Consider the following 26,661-nt stretch of genomic DNA (forward strand, 5'->3'; position numbering starts at 1 on the left):
AGGAGAGGTGTCCTGATACCCTCCTCTTGAAAGAGTTCAAGTCGTAGGCAGGAGGAAATACAGATGAAGGAAGATTGTTCCAGAGTTTACCAGCGTGAGGGATGAAAGAGTGAAGATGCTGGTTAACTCTTGCATAAGGGGTTTGGACAGTATAGGGATGAGCATGAGTAGAAAGTCGAGTGCAGCGGGGCCGCGGGAGGGGGGGAGGCATGCAGTTAGCAAGTTCAGAAGAGCAGTCAGCGTGGAAATATCGATAGAAGATAGAAAGAGAGGCAACATTGCGGCGGAATTTAAGAGGTAGAAGACTATCAGTATGAGGAGGAGAGCTGATGAGACGAAGAGCCTTTGCCTCCACTCTGTCCAGAAGAGCTGTATGAGTGGAGCCCCCCCACACATGAGATGCATACTCCATACGAGGGCGGACAAGGCCCCTGTATATGGACAGCAACTGTGCAGGGGAGAAGAACTGGCGGAGACGGTACAGAACGCCCAGCCTCGAGGAAGCTGATTTAGTAAGAGATGAGATATGAAGTTTCCAGTTGAGATTTTGAGTTAAGGATAGACCGAGGATGTTTAGTGTTGAGGAAGGTGATAGCTGGGTGTTGTCAAAGAATAGGGGATAGTTGTTTGGAAGATTGTGTCGAGTGGATAGGTGGAGAAACTGTGTTTTTGAGGCGTTGAAGGACACCAGGTTCTTCTTGCCCCAATCGGAAATAATAGTAAGGTCTGAGGCTAAGCGTTCTGCAGCCTCCAGCCTTGAGTCGTTAAGTTCCTGAAGGGTGGGTCTTCTATTAAAAGAAGTTGAATAATGCAGAGTGGAATCATCGGCGTAGGAATGGATAGGACAGTTCGTTTTGGAAAGAAGATCATCAATGAACAACAGAAAAAGAGGGAGATAGGACAGAACCTGTGGGACACCACTGTTAATAGATTTAGGAAGAACAGTGACCGTCTACCACGGCAGAAATAGAACGGTCAGAAAGGAAACTGGAGATAAAGGTACAGAGAGAAGGATAGAAACCGTAGGAGGGTAGTTTAGAAAGCAAAGATTTGTGCCAGACCCTATCAAAAGCTTTTGATATGTCCAGCGCAATAGCAAAAGTTTCACCGAAACGGCTAAGAGAGGATGACCAAGAGTCAGTTAAGAGGCTAGGAGATCACCAGTAGAACGCCCTTGCGGAACCCATACTGGCGATCAGATAGAAGGTCAGAAGTGGAAAGGTGCTTTTGAATCTTACGGTTAAGGATTGATTCAAAAGCTTTAGATAGACAAGAAAGTAAAGCAATAGGACGGTAGTTTGAGGGATTGGAGCGGTCACCCTTCTTAGGTACAGGCTGTGTGAAGGCATACTTCCAGCAAGAAGGAAAGGTAGATGTTGACAGGCAGAGGCGAAAGAGTTTGACCAGGCAGGGTGACAGCACGGAGGCACAGTTTTTAAGGACAATAGGAGGCACTCCATCAGGTCCATAAGCCTTCTGAGGATTGAGGCCAGAGAGGGCATAGAAAACATCATTTTGAAGAATCTTTATAACAGGCATAAAGGAGTCAGAGGGGGGATGAGTAGGAGGAATATGCCCAGAATCGTCCAGAGTGGAGTTTTAGAAAAAGTTTGAGAGAAGAGTTCAGCCTTAGAGATAGATGAGACGGCAGTGTTGCCGTCAGGACTGAGGAGTGGAGGGAAAGATGAAGAAGTGAAGTTGGAGGAGATAATTTTGGCTAGATGCCAGAAGTCACGGGAAGAGTTAGAGAAAGCAAGGTTTTGACATTTTCTATTAATGAAAGAATTTTGGTTAGTCGGAGAATAGATTTGGCACGATTTCGGGCAGAAATGTAAAGTTCATAATTAGCATTAGTTTGAAGGCTCTGGTATCTTTTGTGAGCTACCTCTATCATTGACAGCACGAGAACAAGCGTGATTAAACCAAGGCTTTTAGCGTGAGGAGTAGAGAAAGAACGAGGAATGTATGCCTCCATTCCAGAGACAATCACCTCTGTGATGCGCTGAGCACACACAGAGGGTCTCTATCCTGGAAGCAATAATCATTCCACGGGAATCGGAAAGTACATCCTCAGGTCGTCCCACCGAGCTGAGGCAAAATGCCAGAAGCATCGCCTCTTCGGTGGGTCCAGAGGATGTACAGGAGCGATAGGACAGGATGCAGAAATAAGATTGTGATCGGAGGAGCCCAACGGAGAGAACAGTTTGACAGAATAAGCAGAAGGGTTTGAGGTAAGGAAGAGGTCTAGAATGTTGGGCCGATCTCCAAGACGGTCAGGAATACGTGTAGGGTGCTGGACCAACTGCTCTAGGTCGTTGAGGATAGCAAAGTTGTAGGCTTGTTCACCAGGATGGTCAGTGAAAGAGGATGAAAGCCAAAGCTGGTGGTGAACATTGAAATCTCCTAGGATGGAGATTTCAGCGAAGGGAAGTGGGGGTAACCTCCGCGGGGGGGACTGGAAGTCGGGGTTGGGGGGGTCAGCGGGGGGGTTACGGAAGAGGGGGTATCTGGACCCCCCCTACCCCCCCCAAAGTCTTTCACCTTTTCACATGCCCTACCCCCCCCCCCGTACCTCCCCCCCCAAAAAAAATATAATCTTTCACTTTTTCACATGCCCTACCACCCCCCCCACAAAAAAAATAAACTTTCACTTTTTCACATGCCCTACCCCCCCCCCCCCTCTCTCGGGCTAGCGTACGGAAGCGGGGGTGGGTGACGGGAGCGGGGGTAGGTCGGTCAGCGGGGGGAGGTGACGGAAGAAAGGGTGGTCAGCGGGGGGGTGACGGGAGTGGGGGTAAGACGGTCAGAGGGCCGTCAGCGGGGGGGTGACGGAAGTGGGGGGCATACACAAAGTGAGGGTAATTGCTATTGTTGTTGTTGTTGTTCTTGTTGTATACACACACACACACACACACACACACACACACACACACACACACATATTCTGTGCTATATAAGCATCATACTTTAATAATTACCATCATTAATAGAGTTTCCGCTATGACTGAGACATATTCAGAGAACCTTCTCGGTATTTTCCAATATCCTGCGCGCATAATAGTTGCAGGATATAGCAACTCTGGAAAATCGGAACTTGTACAGCAGCTTATTCTGAAGTATCATGAAAAGTTAAAAAAAAATTGTCATATGTGGCTTAACGTCTCATCCTCTTCAAAGAAATAAAGAAATAGGACCTAAAGTTATAGTGTCGTCTGAAATAATTGATCCAATTGCCAACGAGGATACGTTTGATCAGAGAGGGACATTGTATGTACTTGACGATATTTTCATTGATGCTGTAAGGAACAAAATTGTGATTGATGCTTTTACTCGCGGACGGCACAACAATATTTCATGCATATTTATCACTCAAAATCTATATATGGGTGGAAAGCATGCAAGGAATATTAGCCTGAACTGTTCTCATTTCCTCTTGTTAAGACAGCGCGATTTATCTCAAATTCACACTCTGGGCAGACAAATATTCGGGAAAGAGAAGGCAAACCAGTTTGTAGATATATATAAATATGCTGTATATTCACGTCCTTATGGATATCTTCTTGTTGATTTGGGTATAAATACTCCTGAGTCCCTACAGTTTCGCTCAAACATTGTTGGAGAACCCCCAGGTGAACGCGTATTCCAATGGTGAACTCCAGGAGGAAGGAACTCTTACACGCACTATACTCCCAACATAACGAACCCTATTGTTTAAGCTCTCAGGCGAAATTATGGGAGAAAGCAAAAAGTATAAATCTGGCAATAACACGTGATGACGTACACAACTTTTTGAGAAGCAATAAAACATATACATTGCATAAGCTACAGACTAAAAAATTTCCCCGGCAAAAGATAATAGCCTCAAAACCCAAAGTAAGCATGGCTGCCGATTTAGCAGACGTGAGACATATAAGAAAGGAAAATAATAACATAGGCTACTTGTTAGTATGCATAGACGTGTTTTCTAGATATATGCAAGTTGTCCCGTGTCGGAATAAAGGCGCAAATACTATGCTCGTGGCCTTTAAACAAGTGGTGGAAAATAAAGATTCTGAAGGCTTACGAAGATTAAACACCGACTTGGGCACAGAATTCTGGAATCGAAAAGTAAGAAACTATTTATGTTCCCGGGGCATTAAGCTATACAGTGTGTACTCAAGTGAGATCAAAGCAGCCTTGGCAGAGCGGGCCATTCGTACACTTAAAGCACGCATCTACAAGTTCATCACGTCTCAAAATTCTTCAAGATATATTGATCAGCTGCAAAACAAGGTCAGTGCCTACAACCGCTCGCCCCATTCTAGACTGAAGAACAAACAAACTCCCATTGATATTCATAACTTAAAAGACCCATCTGCAATCAAACGGCAATTCCACGCAATGTATAAAAACCCGAAGCAACCAGCGTCTTCCATCAGTTCTCGACTGGCAGTTGGGGAAATAGTTCGCCTTGTTCGAAGTGCTCGTTCCTCTGTATTCCATAAAGGATACACGCAGCAAAATACTCACGAGCTCTTTCGCATAAAATCAATTAAACACAAGAATCGCCCAAGAAGTTATCTCTTAGAAGATTTGTCTGGAGAACCAATACAGGGGATATTCTACGCGCCAGAGCTCGTCTTAAGCGCTCTGCCTGAGACAGACGATATTAAAATACTGCGTTCACGAAAAAATAAAGGAAAAAAGCAGTATTTTGTATCGTGGTTGGGATACCCTACTTCATTCAACAGCTGGATTGACGCTAATGATATTGTTGAAAATGCGTAAAAAGACACCACTCCTCAGTGCACACAAAAACTTTGTCTTACTTTTAAAGAAATTAAAAGTAAAAGATAGAAACCGTGATATTAAGCAAACAGCTCGAGAACAATTGAACTGTATATCTAAAATATTTTCCAATTTTTTAAAGAAGCACTTCACCCTCAATAGCAAAGTTATCAAGAAATTACGTAACTATCGGGAAGACATACGTGCCATAGCTAGAAAGAAAACTCCTCTCCATAAGAAAAGACTTATATTGACATCGAGAGGGGGTGGTATATTAGCTGCTATATTACCTATTGCCGCTTCCTTGATCGGAAAATTATTTGGATAATGCACACGTATTATCTTGTTCCTGAGTCTACCGCTGAGCGTGTTTTAATGGGTATTAAGCCTAAATGCGCTAACTCCACGAGTCCGGCGGTCAACGGCCAATCGTGTTTCAACCCGCAGTCGACCCATCCCGATCACATGCCGATCTCTGAACATGTGCCAGCAAGCAGCAGCGGTCCTGTCGTGTCGTGTCATGGTGCAAGACCAAGCACTCCTACAAGATTGAACCCGTCATCTCGCTCTGTAAGAAAGAAAAGTTACAAAAAAAAAAAAAAATTATCGCGATCTGGTGTATACAAAACCACAAAACTACCACCCGTGGAACTTAGAGTCACAGGGATTAGGGAGAACAAGATATCCTCCAATCCTGAAATAAGTAATTTAATACCTCTGTATGTTAAAAGTATGCTAGAACGAATAAAAGACAATCCCATCGTAAAATGGGATAGCCGAGGCAACCTATTGTCTTCTGTTCGATCCTCCAATATCCTGTACATGTTGAATTTACTCTCTAATGCAAGTCAAAAACCAACGATTGCTGACATTGCTGATATAAAACACATCATTGACGCCACGGGTGTATTACCTATCAAAATAAAAAATACGAGCGTGCGGTAAAAGATTCAGGGATCTGGTTTCACCAAACAACCATCGTTGACAACTTACAGATGGGACCCATATTAAATCCGCTTTTCCAATGTGCTAGTATAGTCTTACATTGTGATTCAAGAAAGAAACAGAATCATGGGCGTTCTAGATACCGAACCGCGTTGGACGCGCGACTTATACAGAGGGGGCGGCGACGTCATGGAGAGAGAAATGCCGGAGGCGAGGACGAACACGCTCGGACACGGTGGTGCCCCGAGCGGGCTTATAAGAGAGAGCAGATGGGACGATGGTTCGCTACTCGTCCCTCGCCATCAGCTGAAGCGGTACTATTCATCACTCACCAGTATACCAGAGGACACCATGTCGGACGCCTACGTGTTCAACTACAAAGACGGTTCTCCTGGCGATGACATCTACCGCAACAACAAGACCATCATCGTTTCTTCCCTCAACTGCAGTTCCTGCTACGAAAAGAGGGGGTTTACTTGACGCCTACATGGATTATACCCGCACAGTAATCTCTACCGCGAAAGAAGCCCGATCTATCAACTGAACAGGTGTCGCTGGGAAGATCGTGGTATTCCCGGTAGTCTGCATATTCGCTGTCCTCCGAGTGAAAATCTTCCTTATGTGGCGTGTATCCTAACCCAATATGCTCCTGGCCGCGAACTGGAAAATAACCCTATAAACCAAGGATATCTTCAGACGTCAAGAGATCAAAATTTCATTCGTGGGGTAAAGGAAGACAGTTATGATAACCGTCTCCGCTGGTTTAAAGAGTCCATCACAAAACTGGTAGAATGGGTGATTAAAAGCAACATTACAAGTGTCGTCTTCCCCTACAATATTGCAAGCGCTGGAATTCTTTACGTGTTGTGGAAAGCTGACTACCAACCGCATCTCCAAGAGGCTGCGGCTGAACTCCAACTGCATAATATATCGTGCGTCATCCTGGACAGATGGTGGACCTGCGATGAGCCTGAAACAAAATTAACTCTATCTGTGTCTCCCGAGCGAAACAGGAAGAGGAAACTAGTGGATACAGAGGACGATGCTGTGGCTGACGAATGGAAAAGAAAACGGGACGGTGCTGTAGTCGACGTGGGTCCTGAATAACTATAGCTCCAGACAATTTCCCAATAATTATGTACATCACTAAATGTAAAATATGTCAATAAATAACAATGTAATGATGTTTAGTATGATTTACCTTCAATATGTAATTGGCATCTCGTCATGTCTACCTCTATATAATGAAATAATTATAATATTTTTGCTAGTGTCTTCCTTGCTCTAAATGGAGTCACATCATATATATGTTACCAGCATTGCGGAAGGGGAAATTTACCCCAATTCCAGCACTAGCTTTACTAATAATATACAGACTCTAACATTATAGACAAGGACGTGGAATATGAAGTCGGTCTACTGAACGTGTTGCTTCCCCGTCGGTATTACATTGTTAAACCGGGTGAACCAGAGTGTAGTATACATCTTGAATGTGGTATAAGACCAACGCCAGATTCAGAAGCTATTGAAAGACGCACACTGTCAGAGGCTATTAATGCTAATATCTTGTATAATGACACTGGGTATTTGCTGATGTGTGTTAACGGTATAATAACGACATTGATAAAGGAGATGGTCGATGGATACAACTACCATTTACTAGCGTATTCTAGAGAGGTTCTTGCATTTACCTCAACAAATGATCATTTAACTTTGTTCTGCTACAATGGTTATCATCCACAAGTTGTATTTATTAAGGTTTCCTTTGATACGCGACTGGCCCAGGTTCTCGGTTTTGTCCCCAACTTAGGTTATGCTGTGTTTTCTTCCTTGGGTACACATGAAGAACAAAAAAAAACCGTTCTTGTTCCGCTACATGGTCATGCCCCTCTGTTGAGAAATGGTGACGTACAGTGTGTTCTCATTTACACTGACCTTGTCAATCCTTCTAGGTATGCAGGGAAAAATGTAAATATTCTTGATGCCTTTTCGCTCTCCGGAGGTCTAACAAAAGGCATGCATCCAACTATATATAAGTCCCTTAAATCCAAAGTAATTGATTCGATTTATATTAAACTCACAGATCAAAAAGGTCGTCCTATGCATTTCGAAGAAGGATACCCTGTCACATGTTTACTTCATTTTTTTTTTTTTTTTTTTTTTACAGCAAAGGAGACAGCTCAAGGGCACAAAAAAGTAAACATTAATAAAAAAAAAAGCCCGCTACTCGCTGCTCCTAAAAAGAATCCAAAGAGGTGGCCGAAAGATAGGTCAGTTTCGGGAGGAGAGGTGTCCTGATACCCTCCTCTTGAAAGAGTTCAAGTCGTAGGCAGGAGGAAATACAGATGAAGGAAGATTGTTCCAGAGTTTACCAGCGTGAGGGATGAAAGAGTGAAGATGCTGGTTAACTCTTGCATAAGGGGTTTGGACAGTATAGGGATGAGCATGAGTAGAAAGTCGAGTGCAGCGGGGCCGCGGGAGGGGGGGAAGCATGCAGTTAGCAAGTTCAGAAGAGCAGTCAGCGTGGAAATATCGATAGAAGATAGAAAGAGAGGCAACATTGCGGCGGAATTTAAGAGGTAGAAGACTATCAGTATGAGGAGGAGAGCTGATGAGACGAAGAGCCTTTGCCTCCACTCTGTCCAGAAGAGCTGTGTGAGTGGAGCCCCCCCACACATGAGATGCATACTCCATACGAGGGCGGACAAGGCCCCTGTATATGGACAGCAACTGTGCAGGGGAGAAGAACTGGCGGAGACGGTACAGAACGCCCAGCCTCGAGGAAGCTGATTTAGTAAGAGATGAGATATGAAGTTTCCAGCTGAGATTTTATGTTAAGGATAGACCGAGGATGTTTAGTGTTGAGGAAGGTGATAGCTGGGTGTTGTCAAAGAATAGGGGATAGTTGTTTGGAAGATTGTGTCGAGTGGATAGGTGGAGAAACTGTGTTTTTGAGGCGTTGAAGGACACCAGGTTCTTCTTGCCCCAATCGGAAATAATAGTAAGGTCTGAGGCTAAGCGTTCTGCAGCCTCCAGCCTTGAGTCGTTAAGTTCCTGAAGGGTGGGTCTTCTATTAAAAGAAGTTGAATAATGCAGAGTGGAATCATCGGCGTAGGAATGGATAGGACAGTTCGTTTTGGAAAGAAGATCATCAATGAACAACAGAAAAAGAGTGGGAGATAGGACAGAACCCTGTGGGACACCACTGTTAATAGATTTAGGGGAAGAACAGTGACCGTCTACCACGGCAGAAATAGAACGGTCAGAAAGGAGACTGGAGATAAAGGTACAGAGAGAAGGATAGAAACCGTAGGAGGGTAGTTTAGAAAGCAAAGATTTGTGCTAGACCCTATCAAAAGCTTTTGATATGTCCAGCGCAATAGCAAAGGTTTCACCGAAACGGCTAAGAGTGGATGACCAAGAGTCAGTTAAGAAGGCTAGGAGATCACCAGTAGAACGCCCCTTGCGGAACCCATACTGGCGATCAGATAGAAGGTCAGAAGTGGAAAGGTGCTTTTGAATCTTCCGGTTAAGGATTGATTCAAAAGCTTTAGATAGACAAGAAAGTAAAGCAATAGGACGGTAGTTTGAGGGATTGGAGCGGTCACCCTTCTTAGGTACAGGCTGTATGAAGGCATACTTCCAGCAAGAAGGAAAGGTAGATGTTGACAGGCAGAGGCGAAAGAGTTTGACCAGGCAGGGTGGCAGCACGGAGGCACTGTTTTAAGGACAATAGGAGGCACTCCATCAGGTCCATAAGCCTTCTGAGGATTGAGGCCAGAGAGGGCATAGAAAACATCATTTTGAAGAATCTTTATAACAGGCATAAAGGAGTCAGAGGGGGGATGAGTAGGAGGAATATGCCCAGAATCATCCAGAGTGGAGTTTTTAGAAAAAGTTTGAGAGAAGAGTTCAGCCTTAGAGATAGATGAGACGGCAGTGTTGCCGTCAGGACTGAGGAGTGGAGGGAAAGATGAAGAATTGAAGTTGGAGGAGATGTTTTTGGCTAGATGCCAGAAGTCACGGGAAGAGTTAGAGAAAGCAAGGTTTTGACATTTTCTATTAATGAAAGAATTTTTGGTTAGTCGGAGAATAGATTTGGCACGATTTCGGGCAGAAATGTAAAGTTCATAATTAGCATTAGTTTGAAGGCTCTGGTATCTTTTGTGAGCTACCTCTCTATCATTGACAGCACGAGAACAAGCGTGATTAAACCAAGGCTTTTTAGCGTGAGGAGTAGAGAAAGAACGAGGAATGTATGCCTCCATTCCAGAGACAATCACCTCTGTGATGCGCTGAGCACACACAGAGGGGTCTTTATCCTGGAAGCAATAATCATTCCACGGGAAATCGGAAAAGTACATCCTCAGGTCGTCCCACCGAGCTGAAGCAAAATGCCAGAAGCATCGCCTCTTCGGTGGGTCCAGAGGGTGTACATATCCGATCGCGTTGAATCTTTGAGTACATTTTGCTGTATTAATAGGAATGTTGTCCATTTGAAAAGACAGTCTCCTCGCCGCCACCATGCGGGTTACATTCATCCCTCCTTCCGTAGCAGAATATCATACCCTGTTTTCGAATGGCAAACAGATATCATCCCGAGGGAGCGGTATTGATGATATAGTCACACTTTCTTATGAACCAAGCTATCACAGAGGCGGGGGTTTATTCTCGGTTTTAGCTGGACTCGCTAAAAGAGCTTTCCCTTTCCTAGTGAAGAATGCCATTGTGCCTTCAGCTCGAACATTTGGAAACAATGTTCTAGATGATATTTCACACGGAAGCAACTTGAGAAGCTCTATAAAAAAGCATGGAATTAATTCCTTAAAGCAAGCTGCAATGAAATTGACTAGAGGAAGCGGGAAAAAGAAAGTCAAGCGAGTCGGGAGGAAAAGGTGTTATAAAAAGGACATCTTTACCGAGTTGTAATCATTGTTGAACTAAGAGCAGTATGGCGAGCATCACCAGCGCGGTTGGTGTCGGGAACCCGCGTTCTTCCCTGGGGCAATAAGCCGCCGGTGTCAGTGAATTGTTTCCCCGCCGTAACAATTTGAGGTTATTGGAAACAACGATTGCCTCCCGTTATGATGCTGATGTTTTACCTACTAACCTCGGATTCAATATGAAATTATCCGATAGATATATAGAATTTCTCATTCCTGGAACACTTTGCAGTTTTATTGATTTGGGGAAATTGGTGTTGCACACCTCTTTACGCTTAACTAAGCCAGACAGTACTACTCTCGAAGATGCTCAACACGTTGAATTTGCAAATAATACCGCGCACAGCCTATTCAAATCAATGCAATGTTTTTGGGGAGATGTAACTGTTGACAATAATGTACTTTATGGGTACACGTCATACGTTAAAATGCTGAATACTTTGTCGCCCAACAAATTGAATACAATTGGAGCCAATGCTAATATTACCATCCCAGAGAACGGTTTTATTTCCAAAGTAACAGCAGAATACTTTGACAATGCCAGCGCGCAACACAAGACCATTATGAAGCGGGTTAAGACTCACGGTATACAACTCTGTACCCCGCTTCTTCTGGATATAAGTTCTTTAGACAGTTACTTGCTCGATGGTATTTCGGTTAGACTCCGAATGGAAGTATCTAGTAATGCATGGCTGCTAAATTATCCAACTGGCGATAGCATTCGTCTGCATATAGACTCAGCCAAGCTGCTTTATACGCGACTGTTTCCTTATCCTAATGCACTTCATGCTTTGAACGCGTCTCTCGCCACAGGGAATCTTTTGAAATCGACATTTACCAAAACCCTCTTGAAAACCTATGTGCTAGCCAAAGACCAAACCTCAGGAACGTATGATCAACCGTGGGGTAATGTTATTCCGGAAAAACTCTCGCTTATTATAACGAGCATGGAAGCTCATTCTGGCGACTATACGCTAAATCCATTGTATTTGAGCCATGGCGATATAAGTCAAATAAGCTTAAGTGTTAATGGTAGAACCATGTATAATATTCCTAGTAAATTCCCTCATGACTATGCTGAGCTCTACCATCGTACTTTGGATGCACTTGGTTTTCACAAAGACCATTTAATCGGAAAGGATATTTTCGGCAAGGGGGCAATGATTTGCACATTTGATTTGCGTGCTGAAAACTTGAATGATAATTTGCCCGTTGAAATGAATAGGGGGCTTAGACTTAGCTTGAATCTAAGCAAGGGAGAAAACGAGAACCGTCTGTTGATACTGTTTGGCGAAACATTGGGTATAATAACAGTTAATTCTGAAAGACGGCTGCAGTGTGATGTGCGCGCTTGAAGCGGCTGTGCGATGAACAACATGGAGATTGAAAGAGGATTGAGGGGGCACATAGGAAAGATAGCCTTGTTTTTAGGCGTGTTATTGGCAGACGAGGTAAACTCTATACCTCAATATAGAAAACCTATAGTGTACATCGTCAATACGCTACCAAGTTATTCTAAAAGAGAAATGGGACACTGGATTTGTCTCTACTATGAACCATGCATGGCAGTGTTCCTAGATAGTTATGCTCTCGATCCAAAATTATACTCTGATCATTTCAAATATATTGATTACCCCGGGCTCAGTATGTATAAAAATGCATTTCGACTTCAAAGCACGCGATGTGTGAGTGGCTTATGCCATGTACTTTGCCTACAATGTTTCGCACTTGGGTGTAAGAGAAACTCTTGAAAAAATATGTATGGAGTTTTCCAAGACCGAATATTCGAGGAATGATGAACACGTGATGCGATTCGCTTACAGCAAGTTTATAATACCCGTATGTCATCAAACATTTAACACGTGTTCATAAAAAGAAAGTATTGACTTATTGATTTTTTCATATTGAATTGTATTACATTCCATGAAGCTATTCTAAGCATAAATAATTTTCTAGTTCCTTTATCGGGGGTGGGGTGGTTGTATACCATGCTTAAATCAGAGGTCTGGCTCCACTCACAGGTCCTCACTCGTCACCGCCAATACCCCGTGCTGCCCCCGCCCGGCCCCGCCCCGCCCCGCCCCACCCCGTCCCGGGCCCCGAGCAATCCTGTCGCATCCTGTCGCCGCACCTCTCGCTACCGCCGCCGCCGCCGCCCGCCTGATTTGGCGGGCAGTCTTTTATGCATGAGCCGGATCGAAACATAAAAGCGTTTTATTCATGTTTCCACAAATCGAATAAATTTTAAGACAATTATTGTGTTTTTTTCATCCGTTTCTTTTTTTTTTTTTTTGATAAAGGTCATATAAACAAGTCAAATAAACTCAATGTTTATTGGAATTTGGTCAAATTATGATTCCAGATTCATCATGTGCAATTTTATAATATCATAGGCTCCAACATTAGTCCTATATACATAATATATTTACATATATTTTATATTTAACATAAAAATAGCAGGCAAATTCTTACACTATAAACAGTATATACAACATTCACACCAGTCCCTATCTTATAAACAACTACAATTTATTCTGAAAAGTCTGTATCTACTAGCATATATTCAAGGGGGGATGATGAGAGCATTTGATTTATTTGTTCCTGTTCCGCGGCTTGCATTAACATGTCATCATCCGCCTCTACCCGTTTTATCAAGGGAAAATATTGCTCGGCCAGCACATCCCGTTCTCCCCACAATTCATAGGTTTCTTCTTCTAGTTCTCCCATTTCACCGATCTCTTGCCCACCCATTACCTCGGCTAGTCTCGCTTCTGTTATGCCTCTTTCATCGCCTTCCTCCAAATTTTCTTCGTTTGACAGTGTCATGATCTGGGCTACCTCCTCCTCCTGCTCTTCCTCCTCTACCCCTATAGAATTATCGGGATGACCCTAAGATCGTGACTCCAAGGTGCTAATGTAGTATCTTTTGTCCTCAACTACAGATATCCCTCTCTTGGGATATTTTACTGTACTCATTCGTCCATTGCGCACTGTGAATCCCTGATAGTCAAAGGTAAATGTTTGCTTCTGGAATAGGGCGTCTTTGTATCGCTGATGAGCAATTTTCTTCTTTATGGACTTTGGAACGCCCTTAGCTGAACTCAACCGGTCACCGTCTGCCAAGAGGATGGAGTAGCACTTTGGTTTTACACCTACAAATTCTGAGATGGTTCTTTCCCCCACTTCAGACTTGAGAAATCCAAGCTTTCCTTTGTTGTCTGTGCTGTACAAGGAATGTGAGGGGCTAAAGTTACTTGTGTCTATATAGCTTTTGAGGTACAACGCGTTTAAAGTAAGGACTTCGGGCCAGCTTCAAAAACTTTTCGCGGTTGGTGACAATATCTATGTCTTCACTATATTTGGCCGCGTTCATCAGGAATCGACCAAAAATGCTGTTTGAAATACACTTGATTGCATTTTTCTTGATAGGGCAAGTAGCACTTTTGCGGGCTTCTATGTTATCCTGAATGAAGTCCGCAAGAAAGTGCTTTTGCTTAAACGTATAAATAGCATGCACTTTTTTAACAACCAGGCCTAGTTGAATAAGTAGTTTAAGGAGGGGCAGAGCAAATAGCATTTTCTCCTGAGCAGCATGTGTTCCAATCAGTTTTATGTTCTTACACGGTGCTGGACGGTTTTCTTCTTCAAACCATTCGCGTGTGACTGACGATATATCTCTGTTGGTGATATTGTGTCTTCTGATGATCAGTGGGAGGTCATCCGTTTTCTCAACGACTTCACGTGAGACAGCCTCAGTATCGCACAGAATGAGATATCCAAAATCGCCATCGGTTGCTTGATTGACCAAGCCCCCGCTCAAAAACGACTGCATTTCTGTCTCATCTAGTTTTCTCATATCCCCACATGGCAACTTCTCTTGCATTACAGTGGGATAAAGACTGTTGAAGTCAAGATATGAAAGGAAAGTGCTTCTATCATGTTTTTTATTAAACTGAGGGTTCGTGTAGATGTTATTGGCGCGTACAAAACGACGCACAACACTTGTGTAGCCCCCACGCACATTTGTTTGAATGCAATGATATATGTCTGGGCTACTAAGCACCTCTAATTCCTGCTGTGTTTTTAGCAGAAAGGAGTCATAGGCAAATCCTGGCAGGCTAACATAATTTACAATATCCAACCTCCACTGGGTTTTCAAAATACCTCGCCACTCTAGGAAGACATCACATAGAAGACCAACATCCACTTTTACATAAAGCAACAAATAGTCCTTCAGGCTCTGACACCCAGCTACTTTCCAAACATTCTGAGCATGTTTATAATCACTTTCGGAAAGTTCTGCTTCTTGAAGCGAATTGAAAAAATCTTCGCGGGATGGAAGACGTGTCTCAGAAAGTCGTTCCATCGAATCCATATAGTCATAACAAAACACCTGCTTTCCCTTGATCAATAATGGCAACGCAGGTGCTGGCACATCTTTCAACATCTGTTGTGTGCATATGGGTTCGTTCCCATTACTGATGAATTGGTTCGCTAAAGCCGCGAGTGAAGCAGACATAAAGGCATACGAGTCAATAAATCTCAAGTCATTTATGATGACTTCATGATATTTGTGAACTGAACGTTTTGGTCTTAGTTTGATTTTCAAGTCAGGTATCGTTAATTCACGCAGGATTAACGACATGTCGTAATTAGCATTATGTGCAATGAGAGTGAGCTGCAATTTGTGATTTTTCATTTGGAGGTTGCATCTATTACAATAAGCTCCAATGTAATTGTTTCCTGATTTTTCATGGTCATGATGTTTTACTCCTTTACCTTTTAAAAAACCCTGTTTGCAGAGAAGACAGTGAGTTTGCTCATTGTGACGCGCCGTATCTTCATCGGTCATGTTGATTTTATTGTAGCCTTTAGAAAATTTCAACTTTTTCCAGGCACACTGCATTGTATGAATAAAATGGTTTACAGCATTACTTCCACAATAGGATCCGCTTTGTACTGTTTCTCCGTTTCTATTCACTCTAATGTAAGCATACGCTATGGCAAAGTGATGTCTCTTTACACATCCAGACACATTCGAAGAAGACTCTACGAGAATACTCTCAAAGTCATAGAATGCTAAATAAGATGGCTCATATGCCTTAGCATGATTATTAAATTTCACAGTAGAACCCGCGGGTGGGAATCTTAGTCTTGTGATCATCGTTGGGCAAATTAGCACATGTTCAGCAAGCGTTGTCTTGTTCTCACAGGCGCACAGGCAGATATCGCAAAACATTTTTTTTCCCGCGACGTTGGCAGGTAAACAGGTTCATGTATGCGTCAAAGTCTTGGATAAGAGCTAGGTGTCTGTTCCCCAACAACAGACAATGAATAACTTCTTGATCTTTGAGCCCCTTTCTGACTAGAGTTAGTTCGCCTTTTTTGTCTTCAACGTTGTCTAGACAGTAAACGCGAATACTTATGTTGTTTAATCTTTCAAGCCGACCGAGGTCTTCCCAGGATACCGGGATTGGAATGTTACCCGTATTAATAGAGGCCAAGCAAGCATTCTCCCATTGCCTGCCCGATGGAACTACATTTCTTGACTTTAGATAGCGATAAGCTGTTAGAACTTGGAAAACACAGTCCGTGGGCCCCGAAGGGTTGAGAACTTGTGTTTTCCCTGGAACACCCTTAGGATAGGGCACATACTCTCCAATACTATTGTGCAGCATTATAAGAGAGAAGGAAAATTTTACGCTAACTATTTCATCTAACGTAAATCCACTGCCCTCTTCGTCTGATTTGTCATGTTCAAACCGATTAACAAAATATTCGGATAGTTCACGTACATATGAATCTATATCGTCAAAGCTAATTACCTGCATATGACTTCTCATATACATATCTCTATATTGAACTCCATCGTCGGGGTCTTCTCTGACTAAACGCAGATGCATGTCAACGTACACTTTAAAAGAAGAAAGTCTAACCTGCTGGCAGCCTTGGAATACAGACTCTACTGCCTCGCGAAGACGGCCAGTGTTGTTGTTGAAATATGATGCAATGTCGCCGTTGTCTGCTGGTGGGACGGGCACGTCGATCGTTGTTAAGGCCCCGTTGAAATGTTGGCTTATTTCACCGGGTGTTGGTGAGGGTGTTGTTGCCGGCCGTCCCGGGTTATAACCGCTGGGCCCTGGCTGTGGAGAACTGTTTGGATGGGAGAATCCCTCACGACGGGCTTGCTTTTTCCTGCAGGTGTCTGAAGAAAGGTAAAATAATATTAGAGAGAAATAGTGAAATTACAATTTATTTTCCTTAGAACAGACGTGTGCGCAATAAAAAACGTAGAAACTTACCGTTTGTTCCTGTATTCGCTTGTTTTCGTTTTCGTCCACTACCGATCGCTGAAGAGGAGGGCCAATGGCTGAGCCTACCAGACCCGCCTTCTTCGGAGATAGCCCTTAAAGAATACGAAACACAAATGAATTTTTGAACCTCTACCCGCACATATTTACTGTGACACTTAAAATACAATATGGAAAATGTGTCTCTTGTAAAACACATTTTAACAATATTGCATTTCAGAAGATATTAGGTTTTGACCTACTTTTGATTTTGACTGGCTTCGTCGCTGAGACCCGCCCGTGGAGAACAACTTCCAATATCGCTGGGGTCTGGTTGAGAGAAACCGACATCTGATCGATCAGAGCTAGTCGACGACGTCTCTTCTGAAAAAAGATAGAAAGACTAAAGTCGATATTGACCATGCTGCCCAGCTCTCTACCCCCCTCCCGTCATCCACATCTGCTACTGTTTTTTATGACAATCATATAAAGTAACGCAAACATTTAAGTACTTACCATTGTTTCTAGTAGATATATCTTTCGATCCAGTCCCAAGGCCCTCTGGAAGGCAGGCCGCCCTATGAGCTGCGAGTGCGGACAACGGGAAGTATTTATTACACCATGAACATATGATACAGGTGTGTAAAGGGGTCCTCATGTTTACGGGAATCAAGAACAGGAGACCTCTTGACCCGAGACCGCCTTGAGAGCCTGTGAAGTGCTCGCTGGCTTGACGCCCATAAATACCCTTCGGCATTGTGTGTTCGTTTGTACATGTGTGTGTGTGTGTGTGTGTATGCGTGTGTGTGTGTGTGTGTGTGTGTGTGTGTGTGTGTGTGTGTGTGTGTGTGTGTGTGTGGGCGTGTTCCTCAGGTCAGTCCTTAATGACCCGAGGTGTATTGTAATGACTTGAATCATTAAGGCTTCCAAAGACCAGAAGGCGTGGCCTCAGATACATGGAGATGTCATCGAAACATTTTTTTCCGTGATTTTTATATCGCATGAACATGTGTGTGTGTGTGTGTGTGTGTGTGTGTGTGTGTGTGTGTGTGTGAGAGTGTGCGTGTGCGTGTGCGTGTGTGTGTGTGTGTGTGTGTGTGTGTGTGTGTGTGTGTGCATGTGTGTGTGTGTGTGCGCGTGCGTGTGTGTGTGTGTGTGTGTGTGTGTGTGTATGTGTATGCATGTGCGTGTGCGCGCAAGCATGTGTGTTCCTCGGGTCAGTCCTTAATAACCTGAGGTTTATTGTAATGACTTGAATCATTAAGACTTCAATAGGCGTGGCCTCAGATACATGGAGATGTCATCGATCCATTTTTTCCGCGATTTTATCTCGTAAGACCAGATGTGTGTGTGTGTGTGTGTGTGTGTGTGTGTGTGTGTGTGTGTGTGTGTGTGTGTGTGTGTGTGTGTGTGTGTGTGTGTGTGCGTGTGTGTGCGTGTGTGTGTGTATGCGCGTCAGTGGGAAGAAGGAGGGAATGATAAGACGCCGGGAACAGGTGCGCGGGACATATTCCAGCCTGGTCATTAACCTAATGTCTTTAACCTTTTTCCGTGATTGTAATCTTGGGGTCATTCGAGATCTCGATCTTAACTTGTGTGAGTGTGTGTGTGTGTGTGTGTGTGTGTGTGTGTGTGTGTGTGTGTGTGTGTGTGTGTGTGTGTGTGTGTGTGTGTGTGTGTGTGTGTGTGTGTGTGTGTGTGTGTGTGTGTGTGTGTGTGTGTGTGTGTATGCGCCTATGGGAAGAAAGATAAGACACCGGGAACAGATGCGCGGGACATATTCCAGCCTGGTCATTAACCTAATGTCTTTAACCTTTTTCTGTGATTACCATCTTGTGGTCACTCGAGCTCACGATCTTATCTTAAATTCTTCAAGTACCCTCCGCTGACCTCCCAACCCCTACTTCCAGTCCCCCCCGCTTCCGTACGCTAGCCCGAGAGGGGGTGGAGGGAAAGGGGGAGGAGGAGAGGCATGTGAAAAAGCGAAAGATTTTTTTTTTGGGGGGGTCGGGGTTGGGGGTAGGGGGGGTTTGGTGAAAAGGTAAAATAGATGTGGGGGGTGGGGGTCTAGATGCCCCCTCTTCCGTAACCCCCCCGCTGACCCCCCCAACCCCCACTTCCAGTCCCCCCCGCGGGGGCAACCCCCACTTCCGTACATTTGTTACTACTAATCCTCCACCTGCTCCTCCTCCTATTAGTACTACTACTTCCACTACTACTAATACTAATACTAATACTATTACTACTACTGATACTACTACTACTACTACTACTATTAATAGTAATAATAATAGTAATAATAATAATAATAATAATAATAATAATAATAATAATAATAATAATAATAGTATAATAATAATAATAATAATAATAATAATAATAATAATAATGCGATTACTAAGACAACTCCTCCTGCTCCTCCTCCTACTACTACTACTATCACTACTACTTTTTTTTTTTTTTACAGCTAAGGAGACAGTTCAAGGGCGTAAAGAAAAATATATAAAAAGACCCGCTACTCACTGCTCCTGAGTAGAGAGCAAAGGAGTGTCCAAAAAGAGAGGTCAATTTCGGGAGGAGATATGTCCTGATACCCTCCTTTTGAAAGAGTTCAAGTCGTAGACAGGAGGAAATACAGATGAAGGAAGATTGTTCCAGAGTTTACCAGCGTGAGGGATAAAAGAGTGAAGATGCTGATTGACTCTTGCAGTCAGCATGAAAATATCGATAGAAGATAGAAAGAGGCAACATGGCGACGGAATTTGAGAGGTAGAAGACTATCAGTATGAGGAGGAGAGTTGATGAGACGAAGAGCCTTTGACTCCACTCTGTCAAGGAGAGCTGTGTGAGTGGGCCCCCCCCCAGACATGAGATGCATATTCCATACGAGAGCGGACAAGGCTCCTGTAAATGGATAGCAACTATGCGGGGAAGAATAACTGGCGGAGACGGTACAGAACGCCCAGCCTAGAGGAAGCTGATTTAGTAAGAGATGAGATATGAGGTTGCCAGTTGAGATTTTGAGTTAACGATAGACCGAGAATGTTTAGTGCTGAAGAAGGTGATAGCTGAGTGTTGTCGAAGAATAGGGGATAGTTGTTTGGAAGATTGTGTCGAGTGGATAGGTGGAGAAACTGTGTTTTTGAGACGTTGAAGGACACCAGGCTCCTCTTGCCCCAATCGGAAATAATAGTAAGGTCTGGGGCTAAGCGTTCTGTTGCCTCCAGCCTTGAATCATTAAGTTCCTGTGGAGTGGGTCTTCTATTAAAAGAAGTTGAGTAATGCAGAGTGGAGTCATCGGTGTAAGAATGGATAGGACAGTTCGTTTTGGAAAGATCATCAATGAACAACAGAAAGAGAGTAGGAGATAGGACAGAACCCTGTGGGACACCACTGTTAATAGGTTTAGGGGAAGAACAGTGACCGTCCACCACAGCAGAAATAGAACGGTCAGAAAGGACTCTGGAGATAAAGGTACAGAGAGAAGGATATAAAACGTAGGAGGGTACTTTGGAAAGCAAAGATTTGAGCCAGACCCTTTCAAAAGCTTTTGATATGTCCAACACAATAGCAAAGGTTTCACCGAAACGGCTAAGAGAGGATGACCAAGAGTCAGTTAGGAAGGCAAGGAGATCACCAGTAGAACGTCCCTTGCGGAACCCATACAGGCGATCAGATAGAAGGTCAGAAGTGGAAAGGTGCTTTTGAGTCTTCCGGTTAAGGATTGATTCAAAAGCTTTAGATAGACAAGAAAGTAAAGCTATAGGGCTATAGTTCGAGGGATTGGAACGGTCACCCTTTTTAGGCACAGGCTGTACAAAGTCATACCAGCAGGAAGGAAAGGTAGATGTTGACAGGCAGAGGCGAAAGAGTTTGACCAGGCACGGTGTCAGCACGGAAGCAGTTTTTAAGGACAATAGGAGGCACTCCATCAGGTCCATAAGCCTTCTGAGAGTTGAGGCCAGAGAGGGCATAGAAAACATCATTTGGAAGAATTATAATAACAGGCATAATGGAGTCAGAGGGGGGATGAGTAGGAGGAATATGCCCAGAATCGTCTAGGGTGGAGTTCTTACAGAATGTTTGAGCGAAGAGTTCACCCTTAGAGACAGATGAGACGGCAGAGCTGCCGTCAGGGTTAAGGAGAGGAGGGAAAGAGGAAGAAGTGAAATTAGAGGATATATTTTTGGCTAGATGCCAGAAGTCACGGGAAGAATTAAAAGAAGCAAGGTGATGACATTTTATATTGATAAAAGAAGTTTTGGCAAGTCGGAGAATAGATTTGGCACGATTCCGGGCTGAAATGTAAAGGTCAAAGTTAGCGGGTGTTCGAAGGCTCTGGAACCTTTTGTGAGCTGCCTGTCTATCTTTAATAGCACGAGAACAAGCATGATTAAACCAAGGCTTTTTAGCATGAGGAGTAGAGAAAGAACGTGGAATGTATGCCTCCATTCCAGAGACAATCACCTCTGTGCTGCGCTGGGCACACACAGAGGGGTCTCTCTCCTGGAAGCAGTAATCATTCCACGGGAAATCGGAAAAGTACATCCTCAGTTCGTCCCACCGAGCTGAAGAAAAATGCCAGAAGCATCGCCTCTTCGGTGGGTCCAGAGGATGTACAGGAGCGATAGGACAGGATACAGAAATAAGGTTATGATTGGAGGAGCCCAACGGAGAGATCAGTTTGACAGAGTAAGCAGAAGGATTAGAGGTAAGGAAGAGGTCTAGAATGTTGGGCCTGTGTCCAAGGCGGTCGGGAATACGAGTAGGGTGCTGAACCAACTGCTCTAGGTCGTTGAGGAGAGCAAAGCTGTAGGCCTGTTCATCAGGCTAGTCAGTGAAAGAGGATGAAAGCCAAAGCTTGTGGTGAATCTTGAAATCTCCTAAGATGGAGATTTCAGCGAAGGGAGAGTGAGTCAAGATGTACTCCACTTTAGGGTTCAAATAGTCAAAGAATTTTACATAGTTAGTAGAATTAGGTGAGAGATTAACAGCACATATGTATTTATTAATAGAATGACAATAAAGTCTTAGCCAGATGGTAGACAATACTGAAGAGTCAAGGTCGTGGGCACGTGAGCAAGTGATGTCGTTGCGCACGTAAGCACAACATCCAGCTTTGGATTGAAATTTAGAGATAGTAGGAGGGAACAGAGTAGAGGTTGCTGTCAGTAGCCTCAGAAACCTGTGTTTCGGTGAGGAATAGAAGGTGAGGTTTAGAGGAGAGATGGTGGTCCAGAGAATGAAAATTAGAACGAAGACCGCGAATGTTGCAGAAATTGATAAGGAGGAGGTTTGAGGAGTCATCAGGACAACTTTCAAGTCGGCAGCCAGAAGGGGAGTCCTCCCTGGGGGAATTTATGGTCCCCCTCCCAGGCGGGGACTCCGAGGCTCTGTAATTTTTCGCCAATTTGAATTTTGAATTTTGGGAAAAGGTGTGTGTGTGTTGTGTGAATGTAGTGTGGTGTAAAAAGAGAGAGGAACTGTCTTTAGAGAGCATGCTGAACTGCTCTCTGGTGTTGATGAGACAAAAGGGAAACGGTTAGTGAGGACATGGGAAGGGTCTTTGAAGGGCTTCAGCACCCTCCTCGCTTCCCATATATCCTCACCGGGAATAGCTCACGCCCGTTCGGTAGGTGTCTTCCTACCTACTCGTACTACTACTACTACTACTACTACTGCTGCTCCTACTACTACTGCTACTATTACTATTACTACTACTGCTACTTTAACTTTAATGATAACAATGATAATAATAATGATAATAATATTAATAATAATAATAATAATAATAATAATAATAATAATAATAATAATAATAATAATAATAATAATAATAATAATAATAATAATAATAATAATAATAATAATAATAATAATAATAATAATAATAATAAAAATAATAATAATAATGGTAAGATAATAACAATATTCAGCTGTATTGATGATTTCGCCAATATAGTAATGAATAAAAAATAAATAAATAATAAATAATAAGAAGGAGAAAGAGGTGGATGACACACACACACACACACACACACACACACACACACACACACACACACACACACACACACATGCACGCACGCACTCCTTCCTCCCCTCGTTCCACCTCTCTCTCTCTCTCTCTCTCTCTCTCTCTCTCTCTCTCTCTCTCTCTCTCTCTCTCTCTCTCTCTCTCTCTCTCTCTCTCTCTCTCTCTCTCTCTCTCTCTCTTACACACACACACACACACACACACACACACACACCTGGGGAGGAAGAGCGACGGTGCCGTGTCTTGTCTCCGTCAATGACAGTTCGAGTTTGGGTGTCCTCCAGGCCATTGGAGTCGATAGTATCTGTACCTCCTCGTCCAGTTAATCGATAGCCATTGAAAGAACCTACAGTGACTCCGTAAGGATTACTGGATCATCGCCAAAAAACAGGTCAATGACCTTGGTGTGGCCAACAGATTATGCACGGTGACTTTGATACATAGTTCCCAATACCCACTCTTTACTGCCTAATACCCACTCCGTGCAAGTGTTGAAAAATGATGGGGCCTTACTCGCGTGCTCACTGGAAAGCTGTTGGACATCCCACACACACAATCACAGCACTTCCAGTTCAAGAATACATACAAGTCATTAAACACAGAGTTGCAGGAGCTCCCAGAGTACCTCGCTATGCGCTGAATCAAGCGTTTTTTTTTAAAGTTCGACTTCGCCGCAAGCATCCCTTGATTCTGATAACAGATCCATAAGATACTTGTAAGATTCCACACCACTCCTCCCCTTGTTCCCTTTACAAATATGGCATTGTGGATGAGGGGATCGACGCCTATTTTGCGTCTTTTCACCTTATTAAGGCCTGTCTTAGATACTTGGGACCTCGCCCTTTCACGCTTTTAAACCTCAACTGGTATTACGAGTCGCCTTCTTAGCGTCTCCCTGCAGAGCATTTCCGTGTCTACTCGCTCCGAGTCGTTTGTTCAGGCTGGCTGGTCATTCCAGGATCGTGGCAACGTACCATCGTTACAGCCTTCGAGTAGCTGCTTGTAAAGGGAAGACAACTATAAACCCGTCGACTCTGTTATAGCTCCGGAACACCCCGCTCGACCTACACTCGTCCCGAGCGAGGCTTCACAATTCCCGCAGCGGAACGCCTCGAACGCCCTGCCCAAGCTCCACCCGGCGCGAGTGGGGGCCCTGACGTCAGAAGCCGAAGCAACCTCGGACGTTGGTGCGCTGAGGACAGGAAACGACTCCAGGACTCGGTCGAGCCAGCTCGCTAGGCACTGGCTCCTCTTCACCACCTAAAGAGTCCTCCAACTGACGAGGCTGCTGTCGCGTTACGCCCAGTCCGGTACTGCCATCCATCACTCGGTCGTAGCACCGCTGTGGTCTACCCGGGGAAGACGCTGTTGGCATCGAGACCGTATATCCGGGCCGCCCCTTGCCGGCCTTACCACGCCGGCCGGCCTACCTGTCTCCCGTGGGCTGTGTGAGCGGCCTTACCACGCCGGTCGTCCTACCTGTCTCCCGTGGGCTGTGCGAGCTGAAGTGCATATTAAAGGCGGAGTTTACATCTTGTGTATCGCTTCTCCTGACTACACTGTGTAAGTGGGGTGCAAAACACATGGCTAAGGAGGAAAACTGTTAGCCCGGAACAGCCTTGGGCCCCTGCAGTCTCGTTCCTTCACACTGCTGCAAACGCTGCGTCCCATTTTGTGTCACAGGAGTCTACATGAAGACCAGTGACGTGAGCCGCGCTGCAGTGTCCCGAGTTCCTTGTTACCGGTTATGAATTATATTCTAATTTGAACTCGAAGTATCACTAAATCTTCAGCTCATTGTTTGTGGTATTTTGCCTCAGCCAACGCTTCCCAACACTATACAGTCCAGACGTTTCTGGAATCCTGGAGAGCAATGATCTCCAGCGCCTCCTCGTCTCCTTTACACTACTACATGTCGACAACAGTACTCTAATACGCTTACCTCTCTTCTGGCCACTCATTCCCTTATCTTTTGAGAAAGCAGCGCTTAACGGGCTTTTTTATTATTTTTTTTGTTGCCTTATCCGTACGCACACAAAAAAAGAGTGAGCTTACCGTGACTTTTCAAGCTAGAATTGATTCAACCCTTACGTGATGCAGCTGAAGACAGCCTTGTCTGCCTGCACTGCTGGAGGCAAGACGACAAATGAAGCAGTTGGCACGGTGGTATTCCACGATGGCAAGGGCAACCATTGATAGGCAATTTTTACAGACCAACCTGGCCGAAGATATCAGCATTCAGATTGGGATGGCAGACTTGGGGCCTGGGGACTGTAGTGTCCTGTCGCTGCATGCGATAATGTGGTGCGATAAGATAACCCAGTGATATAAGAGAAAAGGGGAGTGGGGTAAGCAAGTGGGGGTTGAGGACCCGAGGTGCTCTTTTTTTGGGGGGTACCTTGGGGGTAGCTGCCACCACCCGAACGATCTAAGGAGAAGTAGGTTTCCCTAGATTCCTTTTACCCCAGTCAATAACGATAGCAAGGTCTGAGTTTTAGGGTTCTGCAGCCTCCAGTCTGGAATCTTGTATTTCCTGTTGAAAGAGTCTTCTGTTGAAAGAAATTGAATAATGCAGAGTAGAGTGGCCAGCATATGAGTGGATATGGCAGTTTGTTATGGACATATAACTGATGAATAATAGGAAGAGAATGAGTGATAGGACAGAGCCCTGTGGACGACAACTGTTGATAGGTTTAGGGGAAGAACAGTGACCGTCTACCACAGCAGAGATAGAACGGTCGGAAAGGAAACTGGATATTAGGGATGAGAGAGAAGTATAGAAACCGTAAAAGGGTAGTTTAGAAAGCAAAGACTTGTGCCAGACTCTATCGAAAACTTTCAATATGGCCAGTGCAACTGCGAAAGTTCCATCGAAATGGCTAAAAGAGGATGACCAAGAGTCAGCTAGGAGAGCAAGATGATCTCCAATAGAACGCCCCTTTCGGAAACCATACTCTGATCATCAGGTCCATAAGGCTTTTGAGAGTTGTGGCTAAAGAGAGCATAGAAAACATCACTCCTAAGAATCTTAATAACAGGCATTAAGGAGTCAGAGGGGGGGATGAGTAGGAGGAATACGCCCAAAAAGTTGAGCTGTTACAGAAAGTTTGCGAGAAGAGTTCAGCCTTATAATTATTAGAATTAAAACAGACATCGGTGCTGTTGTCTGGGTTAAGAAGAGGAGGGAGAGATGAGGAAGTGAAGTTGGAGATGTTTTGAGCTAGGTGCCAGAAGTCTCTGGAATAATTAGAAAAAGCATGGTTTTGACATTTCTTATTAATGAAAGAGCTTTTGGTAAGAATGATAAGAAAGTAAGATTTGGCACGATTTCGGGTGGAAAGATGATGATCATGGTTAGCAGAAGTAAGAAGGCTTTGGTACCTTTTGTGAGCTGCCTCTCTATCTTTGATACCATGGAAATAAGCGTGATTAAACCAAAGCTTTTTAGCATGAGGAGTAGAGAAAGTACGTAGAATGTGTGCCTCCATTCCCGAGACAATCACCTCTGTGATGCGCTGGGAAAACACAGAGAGAGCTCTCCCCAGTCACCGGGGTGTGTGTGTGTGATGGGGCCCGTGGGATGACGCGGAACTGGCCCATTGAGTTGCTGGTGATGAGGCTTAACACACACATGCACACACTAGTTATCTCTCTCTCTCTCTCTCTCTCTCTCTCTCTC

At 44.2% G+C, this 26,661-nt stretch overlaps 3 protein-coding genes across 5 annotated transcripts in view; 1 reads left to right on the forward strand and 2 right to left on the reverse strand.

Moving 5' to 3' along the window:
• Window positions 1-25,125, reverse strand: part of LOC126980640 (uncharacterized) — a 61,254-nt gene extending 36,129 nt beyond the window's left edge. Inside the window, exon 1 of the mRNA XM_050830742.1 lies at window positions 25,038-25,125. The gene's annotated coding sequence lies outside the window, so the exon portion shown is untranslated. The remainder of the gene's footprint in view (window positions 1-25,037) is intronic.
• LOC126980611 (uncharacterized) lies at window positions 1,197-12,267 on the forward strand. Its single transcript, XM_050830715.1, has 2 exons — window positions 1,197-1,463; window positions 9,464-12,267. The coding sequence occupies exon 2, from the start codon at window positions 10,835-10,837 to the stop codon at window positions 12,008-12,010; it is 1,176 nt and encodes a 391-aa protein (XP_050686672.1). The 5' UTR covers window positions 1,197-1,463; window positions 9,464-10,834; the 3' UTR covers window positions 12,011-12,267.
• LOC126980610 (uncharacterized) lies at window positions 12,358-17,700 on the reverse strand. Of its 3 annotated transcripts, XM_050830714.1 has the most exons (4): window positions 17,462-17,700; window positions 17,209-17,329; window positions 16,958-17,061; window positions 12,358-16,860 (listed from the first exon to the last, which is right to left on the reverse strand). In XM_050830714.1, exons 1-4 carry the CDS (start codon window positions 17,601-17,603, stop codon window positions 15,863-15,865), a joined length of 1,365 nt encoding a protein of 454 aa, XP_050686671.1. In that variant the 5' UTR covers window positions 17,604-17,700; the 3' UTR covers window positions 12,358-15,862. The 3 variants fall into 3 exon arrangements, with proteins under 3 accessions (XP_050686671.1, XP_050686670.1, XP_050686669.1); XM_050830713.1 differs by having other exon boundaries at window positions 12,358-17,061; XM_050830712.1 differs by lacking the exon at window positions 17,462-17,700 and having other exon boundaries at window positions 17,209-17,441.
• Window positions 25,126-26,661: the final 1,536 nt, after the last annotated feature.

Source organism: Eriocheir sinensis, chromosome 44 (genome assembly GCF_024679095.1).
Source record: "Eriocheir sinensis breed Jianghai 21 chromosome 44, ASM2467909v1, whole genome shotgun sequence".
Classification (NCBI taxonomy): Eukaryota; Metazoa; Arthropoda; class Malacostraca; order Decapoda; family Varunidae; genus Eriocheir; species Eriocheir sinensis.